At 37.2% G+C, this 9,756-nt stretch overlaps 1 protein-coding gene across 4 annotated transcripts; it reads left to right on the top strand.

Annotated features, from left to right (window-relative positions):
- The first annotated feature begins 4,788 nt into the window (after positions 1–4,788).
- On the top strand, positions 4,789–9,319 carry LOC115730074 (elongation factor Ts, mitochondrial). Of its 4 annotated transcripts, XR_007199398.1 has the most exons (9): positions 4,789–4,935; positions 5,082–5,490; positions 5,745–5,834; positions 6,036–6,210; positions 6,399–6,583; positions 6,790–6,915; positions 7,543–7,631; positions 8,590–8,690; positions 9,010–9,319. XR_007199398.1 is itself a non-coding variant. In XM_048283165.1 (8 exons), the coding sequence occupies exons 2-8, from the start codon at positions 5,107–5,109 to the stop codon at positions 9,053–9,055; spliced, it is 1,095 nt and encodes a 364-aa protein (XP_048139122.1). In that variant the 5' UTR covers positions 4,789–4,935; positions 5,082–5,106; the 3' UTR covers positions 9,056–9,319. The 4 variants fall into 4 exon arrangements, 3 of the variants coding, with proteins under 3 accessions (XP_048139122.1, XP_048139121.1, XP_048139120.1); XM_048283165.1 differs by lacking the exon at positions 8,590–8,690; XM_048283164.1 differs by lacking the exon at positions 8,590–8,690 and having other exon boundaries at positions 4,792–4,930; positions 9,004–9,319.
- Positions 9,320–9,756: the final 437 nt, after the last annotated feature.

Genomic DNA, 9,756 nt, shown 5'->3' with positions numbered 1-9,756 from the left:
CATTTGAGAACTAAATCGATCTAATGTTTCTTAAGATTGATTAGGATGGATCGTAAGTCTGCTGTAATTGATGGAAAGGTCACCGATGAGATATGCTAGTGTCCCTAATTTTCTTTGAAATTAGTTTCAGTAAAGATCCCGTGTTTTTTCTCGAAAATCAAAATTATAGACACATATATCTCTATATGTGTATATATATAACATAATATATTATATCATATACATTGGTTAAAAGTGTCCTTTTAATTTTTTTAAAAGGTATCATCAGTGGTCCTAGATCTATCAAGTTATAAATAACTTTTTTCTTTTTAAAATACTGCCTCCTCCTACCAAAGAGAAATGCCATAATATATAAGGTCCGCAATATCGCAAAACAATAATTCGTACTCACCTAAAATTTACCAAGCAAGCTGCTATAGCTACCGCAAGCTCAAATTAAGTAAATAGCGAGCTCAAGTGGCAATGGCCAAGAACTCGATATTTGTTTTGCTCATAATTTGATCACTAAGTCAAGAGCTCGAGCATTTTAGAGCTTGAGGTTATGGCCACGGCTAAAGTGATGAAACCTCCTCTCCCTCGCTCTCCCTTTGTTTTAATTTTTTTTTTTTTCAAACTATGTCGTCTAATTTGGCACCTATTTGGCATCACATAGCAATATCGATACCGTGTGACAAATCAAAAAACGACATGTGTATCTCAATGTCCATATCGATATTTCGTGAGCCTAGATCATGAAAAATCGAACTGTAAGAGAAAAGGTAAAAAAATTGTCAAATGGGTACACTTTTCAAAAGCAGAGGACACTTTCGAAGAAAGACTATTAATAATGGATAAGCGTATTGGAAGTTGTAAAATTTGTCGCAAATATGCAATTGAGTCTTTAAAATTTTTTTAAAAGTGCAATCAAGTCCCAAAACTTGTCAAGTTAATGCAATCAAATCATTCTATTGATCTGTCCAACTTGACAAACGAGATATGCTAACAAGTTTAACAAATTGATTGCATTTTTTTTTAAAGTTTTCGAACTCAGTTAATGCAATCAAATCGTTGACGTGAACGTTGATTGTCATAAATCTTTTGTATTTATATCAATTGAGTCAATTCGACCAATTTTGATCGAAAATCGCCGGCGTAGATGTTAATTGTGCTACGTGGCACGGCTGGCACTCACTTGGGTATTTTTAATATTTTTTGATATTCTTAATATTTTTTAAAAAATAAAAAATGCTTAAATTTTTATTTAAAATATTCAGGCCAACAGTGCCACATAGGACAATCGACGTTCACGTCAACGATTTTTGGCCAAAATTGGCTGGATTAACTTAATTGACATAAATATGAAAGATTTAAGACTGATTTGACATAAATGGAAAAGATTTAGGACTGAATTGTCACTTAAAAAAATTTATATGACTTAATCGGCACTAATGCAATAGATTTAGGACTTTTTGATATTTCTTCCCCAAAGTGACAAACACTCCTTTCTCTTGTTCTCTCTTCATTCTTTTTTTTTTTAACTATGTTGTGTAATGTGGCACCTATTTGGCATCGCATAACAATATTGATGAATCAAAAAACAACACGTGTATCTCAATATCCATATCAACATTTCCTGAGTCTAGGTCATGAAAAATTGATCGGTAAGAGAAAAAGTATAATGAAATTGTCAAATGGGTACACTTTTTAAAAAATAGGGGGGACAATTTTGAAAAAGAATAGTAATAATGGATAAGTGTAATGAAAATCCTAAAACTTGTCGTAAATGTGCAATTGAGTCTTTAAAACTTTTCAAAAGTGCAATGAAATCATAAACTCGTCCAGTTGATGTAATCAAAGCATTCCATTGAAAACTATAGAAACAATTGCATCAAGTCGTAAAACTTGTTAGCATTTCTCGTTTCCTAAGTTGATGCAATCGAATCATTCAATTAATCCGTCCAACTTGACAAACGAGATATGCTAATAAGTTTTACGACTTGATGCAATTTTTTTAGCTTTTCAAACTCGGTTGGACTTTTGTGATAAATTTTGGAACTTGATTGCATTTTTTAAAAGTTACAATACTCGATTTTTCTTTCATAACAAAATTTAAAGCTTCTAATATGCTTATCCATCATACTAATAATTGTTGCGACCTAAAAAAAAATCACTTTTCAGGTTAATGGATTACTACGTTAATTAAAGTAACTAACTTAGCTCAAGTTCTCCCCAACTCTACCAATTCGCAACTTAAGGTTCAATTATTAACATGCTAAGATTTTAATTAGGAGTCGCCGCTAATTATTTATGATAGGTTGATTAGGAACCTAAATAAAATAATGGGAGAACTATTTCATTTCTACGAACCAGAGATTTTGGGTACGGGGACTTGATTAAGCTAGATTACTCTAACGCCCTTTCGGTATCATTTAATTTCATGAAAAAATTTGATCAAGTAGCTTTAATTGATTTTAACCTAAGCCACTAACATAGGTTATCATGCTTGTGCACAATTAATTAAATGAACATCCAGAATTCAACGTAAGCAGGAAACATGCACCGAGCAACCTGCTCTCTTTTTGGATTTTCACTTTTAAATGAAATCTAATCTATATGCAATGCATGAATTTTAATCTAAATGCTACTATCTAGCCTAAGAATGCATATATATTTAATTAAAATACATGACTAACTCTATATGACATGCAATTACAATCAATCGTGAAATGCAATCTACATGATGAATTCATTAATTAACCTAAACATGCAATTCAAAATGTGACACGACGAAAATGATTTTTTTATTTTCGGATTCAATTATGCCCTAAAATAAACTATGCCTAAAAGATAGTTGTCTTACATATTTTAGGATTTAAATTGACCTAAACCCTAACCCATTAAAGATAATCCATTTTTGGCATAATAATCTATCTAAACATGCATATTCTAACCTAGAATGGAATCTAATCTAATTTATTCCGGCAATCAATTAAACATGCAATCCTATCTATATGATTTTAACCTAGAATGCAATTTCATTTAAATATGGCAATTTTATCTAGAATGATATGAAAATCTAATTTATATGCATCAATTATCTATATGCAATGGCTTGCAGCACTTAGCAATTGAGGTCAACAAAGGCAAAAGAGATGTCCCAAGATTGGGAAAAGCACACTAGAAGTGCCATAACTTTTGTACGGCGTTTACTTAAGTGCTATAACTTTCAAAAAGTTTACTTAAGTGTTATAAAATTTAAAAATCGTTTACTTGAGTGCCATATTGACGTAGACGCCATAAATGCTGACGTGGTAGCCGGAAAAGCTGACGTGCCTCGCTGAAAAGATGACGTGACACACCGGAAAAGTTGCTATAGCACTCAAGTAAATGATTTTGTTCCAACGTAACACTCAAGTGAACGATTTTTGAAAGTTATGGTACTTAAGTGAATGCCGTACACAAATTATGGCACTTATGGTGTACTTATCCCCCAAGATTCCATTCTGTTGGCCAGTCCTAGGAGTGGACCAACGTGAGGTTTTCTTCATTCGTCCCTTGCTGAATTTGTCTATTGGATCACTGAGCAATCCTGGCTTGGCATTGATCTTGGCTCCTTCGGAGGAGCTTCAGCCTCCCCTGCTTTTCTTGATGCCGTGGACTATCAATCCCCCAAGTGGCCGTGTATTCAATAAAGTGGCTCCCCTTGAATTGTGAACAAGCTCCCCATTTATAGAACAAATTAGGGTTTCGCGACTTTTATTTAATTACGAAATAGTCCTTCAACTTCGGATAACCGTAATTTGATCCGGAGACAAGTCTTTTTCTCAATTAATGAGCATCCTTAATTAAAAGGCTTTTTCCCAAATTAAACACTAAATGGGCTGATTTAAGCTCAAATTAGACCTCAAGACCTTGATGAATTTTTGAATTGCCCGCTAGTTGGCCGAATTCTGCTCTTTGAGTTTTGGCCCACCGCTCGTCGATTTCAATCCATTTTCCACCATCGATCCGATTAAATGTAAATGCAACGTGATGCAATATGAACTAAAATATAAATATAAAATTTGATCTAATTATTTTTGGTAGGGATTGAAATTAATTCCTAATTTTTATGCAAAATAAATGACTAAAAAGATTAATAAAAATTTAGGTGTCAACAATAATCATAACAAATAATAATACTTATAAAAAGGCCATTTTGACTGGCGAGCGAATGCGCGGTACCTTTGAGAAAAAATGCTTTTGACCTTAAGCCTTTCTTTTTTTCATGTGGGCACCTGAAGCTTTTTCGCATTACGAGCTAAGGCTGAGTACAATAGACTAATTGAACCAAGAATTACCCGGATCGGACTAAATTGGCTGGTTTGGTCTAATTTCCTGTTCTATAGGGAATCAAACCGACAGAGCCGCTTGAATCAAATCAAATAATTTTTTTTTGAAAAATATTTCCTAAATATAAATCTAAACCCAAGATGCTTAGGACGTTTAATATGAATTTCAGGTTTAGCAACAACGTGATGCAATTAATGGGATGTGGTCCGTTGAATATGTTTTTAATTAAAAAAATTAATGATATATCACAAAAAAATAGAGTGGACCATCTGGAAATCAGACTAGACTGATTGATCTGGTTCAATTTTCGATTTCAGGATGGAATTGGACCGGACCGGATGGCGGACCGATCACCTCTGTTTCGAGCCTTGTGACGAACCTCGTGCCGGGCCGAGCTCTAAACCTCGGCCCAGTCTGCTATGCTTCGCAATATTCAACTTCACCTTCTCATTAGACTAACAAAGGAAAAAAAACTTCACCATCTCAGCTTGCAAGAACCTCAGCAGTACACTCACTGGTAGTGGCAGCTTAGCTGGTAGGGTTTTACAGCTCCGCGTCTTAGTGGGCAGCGCAAACCCACGACATATTGAAGAAGATCGATTCGCATCGATCCTCATCAGTTAGGTTCTTCCGAGACCCCTCGACTCTCCTCGTTCTTGCTTGCGTTAGACTTCTCTCGTTGCGTAGCTCTCTGTTGTTAGCTCCCACATCTGTTTCGATTCCCATTGAAATGTTATTGATTTCGTTTCTAATGTGCTCGAAATCGGCAGTAATATACGGAGGAATCGCGTTGGGATGGCGCTGTTAAGGAGCGTGACGAGAACCCCTCTCGGAAATGCTCTGTACAGGCGGCTGCTGAGCAGCGTGGTGGTCGAGAGAGGATTCAGCAGCGGCGGCAATGTCGGCACCACGGAGCAGATGAATTTGATCAGGCAACTGAGGGACAGAACGAGTGCTCCGATAAAAGAAGTTAAGTCTGCTCTGGTTGATTGCCATTGGGACATCGAGGCTGCTCAGAGGGAGCTCAGAAAGAGAGGGCAGGTGGTGGCGTCAAAGAAGTCCTTGCGGACAGCGGCGGAGGGTTTGCTGGCTCTTGCGCAGAACGGGGGCAAGGCCGCTGTCATTGAGCTCAATTGCGAGACTGACTTTGTCGCTAGAAATGAAATCTTTCAGTATTTGGTAAATTTTCGATATTTTGATCATAATTTACGATTCTGCTTTAGTTGTATATGCGTGAATCCGTGCTGAGCATTCGATATGCGAGACAATTGGAGATGCTGCTTGGCTTGTCTTCCTTGGTGTTCTATCTCCTATTTTGTGACTATGTCCAATAGAAAGAAAGAGTAGTTACTTCAGTCTCGTTTATTCATAGTCATTAACTAGTTTGTCATAGAAGAAGTAACTTGTTACTTGTCAATGTAAATGAACTTCAGGCCTTAGCTTTGGCAAAGCAAGCTCTATTGGTGGAGAATCCTTCTAACCAAGTTTCTGGGATCTTTCACATGGGACCTGAGCACTTAGAGGTAAGAATTATATAAATTTGATCTTTACAGTCGATGTGTATGTAGATGTCTGAATAGAAAAGGTATCATGCGGCTGTGCTTTAAGCGTATTGTGGCAATTAGATCTTATTGCATTCCATAAATGCTCTTTTTTATTTAGAGAAGTCAAAAGGTCCATTTTCAAGAGCCATAAGAGGATTCTAACCGTTTTGGCTTCACCAGGGTTTGAATTTAAAGCTCGAGCATCCAAAAATCAGTGGAGAAACAACAGTTCAGAATGCAATTACAGAAGTGGCTGCAATAATGGGAGAGAATGTAAAATTTAGAAGAGGTTATGCCATGTGTGCTTCTTCGCACGGTGTTCTTTCCACATATCTTCATACTAGTCCCCAGCCAGGTAAGAAGTGTTTGGATGCCTTTTTTTTACTTCGTAAAAGATTGGAGATAAATGTGATAATGAGCATACTTCTTTTCTTCATGTGCACTCATCATTGCATTCATATCTTGAAGTGACTTGCTCGATGGAGAGTTTCCTCATTGGATGGATAAAAAAGGCCTTATGGTTGGATGCATGATCTTAATTAGGTTTAGGCCGTATTGCTGGAATCCTTTGTCTTGAAGTTGAAGATGAGAACTCACAACTTGATGCGCTCCGACGAGTTGGTTCAGAATTGGCAATGCATATTGTAGCTGCCAAGCCTTTGTTTTTGACTAAGGAACTTGTCACGCCTGATGCATTAGAAAGTGAACGGGAAATCCTGAAGTCTCAGGTAATCTTTCTAGTGCCTTTGTGAAAGTGATAATTATTGGATCCCATTCAAACTTAAAGATATTTTTCATGCTGGTACTTTTTTCTTGGAAAACTGTTTACGCGTGTGACCATTGACTGTTTTGTTCATTGGGCCTGGCAAGGCATTTGTCTTAGCTCTTAGTATCTCAACTAGCTTTTTTTTGCCCCTTTTTTTGGTGCCTTCAGGCAGAAACTTCAGGGAAATCTCAGATGGCCATAGACAAGATGGTTGAAGGCCGTCTACGCAAATACATGGAGGAAGTGGTACTTATGGAGCAAAAGTTTGTTGTGAACGACAGTATAAATGTAAAGGTATGTATCAAAATTTTCCTGTATTTTAAGAACCCAAGAACATTCTCAGGGGATAATATAAGCTGCAATCCTGGAAAAACGATTTCAAATCTCAAATAAAGTCCATTGGTTCTTCCATTTGCAAATCATGGATCTCTGTCATTTGTGGCAATCTATCGTCGAATGATAGAAATGCTATTTTTATCTTGGTCCTTAAGCCAATTACCTTTTCTCTTTCTTGATGTATTTGTTTGCAAAAACGGTTTGCCTTCAAAAAGATGACATGCTAGCTCTGCTGATGTACATAGGTGGAGAAGGAAGTCAAGTACTATTAGTCTTGTGCCAAAGAAAGAATCCAAATTTAATTTTAGTGACTACTGAGTGAGCCAGGCGCTAGTGTAGGGTTATTCAACATGTATGGAAGTTTAACTGGCTAAAATATAACGATACGTCTCCTGTAATTTTCAACATCATCCTTTTGCTTTTCATTTTATCTTGTTTATATCTGAGAAATCCAAAAGGATGGATGCGGTTGCACTAATGAAATTCAAACTTTACAATGTGGTATGGAGGCTAGGCAGCATGCATTCCTTGTTATCTGTATTTATATCTATCAAAAGTGACCTTTTGCTTGGTTTGGTATTGCAGACTTTGATAGGCAATCTATCGAAGGAAGTGGGATCCTCCGTGAAGATTGGAAACTTTTTCAGAATGGAAGTTGGAGAAGGAATTCAGAGGTAGCTACTTCAACTTGTTAAGATAATGGGACTCTTAATTTTCAATAGTAGCAGGTGTCTCCAAATCTTTTGTCTTTGGAGGTTGCAATGCTTTTGCTGTGTCATTTGGATGAGGTGATTTGATATCTCTATTTGAGTCCTTGGATTTCTGCAAAAATGAGATATTGATAGCAATAATTGGACGATGTTATTAAATCTTTCTCTTGGGCAGTCTGACTGCTAGTCAAGGTTTTACTGTGATTGGACTTTGTTCTATAAAAGTTGGTACTATCATATCTTATACTAGTTCGACCATAAAAAAAAAAAAAAAGTCTTATACTAGTTGTTGGGAAATCATCAAGCCTTTGGTTCGTTGACCTTTGTTTTTGCTGGAGTGGAAGATTCTGAAGGACTCAGGCAGTATCCCTACTTGGTACTAAGATCATGTCTGGAATCCTGGGAAAACCTCATTCTCAAGTAGCCATTTGGTCACTTTGCTGTACTGCAGGAAGACAGCTTCATTGAGACTTAAGGATTATGTGCTATATCATGTTATAGAGATACATACGTAAATGGAGAGAAAGTAGATCCAAACAATAATGCAGACTGTTGCTATATGGACGTAGTGGGTGTATCTTTCATACTTTAATTGAAGTGTGATTCTTCCGAACATTGCACTGATGTTGCTATTCCATGATTGGAAAAAGTTCTATTTTTAGAAATCTGATGTCTGAGTAGTTGGCTTGAGCCTGTTGTGACGAAGTTGTACTCGTTTTGAACTTTTAGAGCGAAGTTCTTTAGGACCTCCATTGATGCCAAGACTGAATGTCCACGAAAAATCAAATCAAGCATTTACCTCCCAGTGTACTTCAAAAAAGTGCTTAGCAATAAGACTGCTATATGTTATTATGGTAGGTTCTACAGCTGAACAGGCAACTCAATTGAGGTCCTGTGCTTACTGTAGGGGTTGAAATTGCAGGGGTTGATGGGTTGGGTGGTTGGACCAAATCTATCTTTGGTGTTGCACATGTTCGTGTGCTTATTGGCGAGGCAATGGCTTTTCCGTCCTTTTTGTCCCAGGTCGGGTGATGGTTTTCAATTAGCTTGTCCCATGCATGGAGAACTGCTTTTGCAATCAAGCCAAACAAAGGCTTTTGGCTTTCAAATAGTATGTGTTATAAAGCATGAGATGGTGAGACGGAAACCTTGGATAACTGTAATCTACCTAAGAAATAAAGCTTGTGGGGCTGACTAGCTGGCGCCTGGTACTGTCACCTATAGTTCTGATGACTAACATGTACAACTTATTTTCAGTTTGAGTGTGCAACCCTGCATTGTTGTTTTGTAAATGCTCTCTCTCTCTCTCTGATGTATAATATGTTGCTGGCTGTAATCACAGGAATGAAGCATTGAGTGTACCTGAACCTGTGGCTCAAGCTGTGTAATATGAGGGTATGTTCTCAACGGAATCTAATGGATGCAACACGTCACTGCAAATTGAAGATCCTCAATTAATTTCTTTCTGTGTGCAACAGGCATAATTATTTGAGAGGCACAGCTTCACTGGAAAAAGTTGTTTTGTGAGCTTTCCTTATGTTTCATTTATTACCATGAGATTTCTTAAAAATGCAGAGGGTAATAAAGCGGTGTGGTAGATTCCTCCTAGGTGCTCCAATTCCATTTGTTGGGCTCTCTCAAGTGATTAAACATCTGACTCCGGCGGCTTCTCCGATTTCTGTTGAGGTTGATGAAGATTAACAAGTCGGGTCACTCTGAACTCCAATTTGCTTGTTCAGTGTGGATAACAGTTTAAAGTGGATGCAGGAGAAGATCATGAATACGAGTTGGTTTATGTCATCTTTCCTCTTGAGTGCACCTGATGGTCGGTCACTTATCAGTGGAAAATACATTGGCTGCGATCTACCTTGTGCTTCTGCCAATTACGCTATCATTTGCTTGATTTTTTTTTTTAAATATCTGAGTTATCACAACAATTGCCTTTCATGCACTATGATCTAATCACCATGAACAACCCATGACCTGTTTCATCATGAACAATAAACAATCTTCCTACACATGTGATTCTGTAGATACACGGTAAACCAAGGCCGCCTCCACCCGATCTCGATCTCCTCTCAAATGCAAG

This window comes from Rhodamnia argentea, chromosome 7 (genome assembly GCF_020921035.1).
Source record: "Rhodamnia argentea isolate NSW1041297 chromosome 7, ASM2092103v1, whole genome shotgun sequence".
Taxonomy (NCBI): domain Eukaryota; kingdom Viridiplantae; phylum Streptophyta; class Magnoliopsida; order Myrtales; family Myrtaceae; genus Rhodamnia; species Rhodamnia argentea.
This window is presented reverse-complemented; position numbering and strand designations above follow the sequence as displayed.

Bases quoted from the DNA above. Each gene is read 5' to 3' on its own strand.
- LOC115730074 (XM_048283164.1), top strand. From the start codon at position 5,107: ATGGCGCTGTTAAGGAGCGTGACGAGAACCCCTCTCGGAAATGCTCTG. The intron at 5,835-6,035 runs GTAAGAATTATA...TGGCTTCACCAG, and splicing joins TGGGACCTGAGCACTTAGAG to GGTTTGAATTTAAAGCTCGA. The intron at 6,916-7,542 runs GTATGTATCAAA...TTGGTATTGCAG, and splicing joins ACGACAGTATAAATGTAAAG to ACTTTGATAGGCAATCTATC.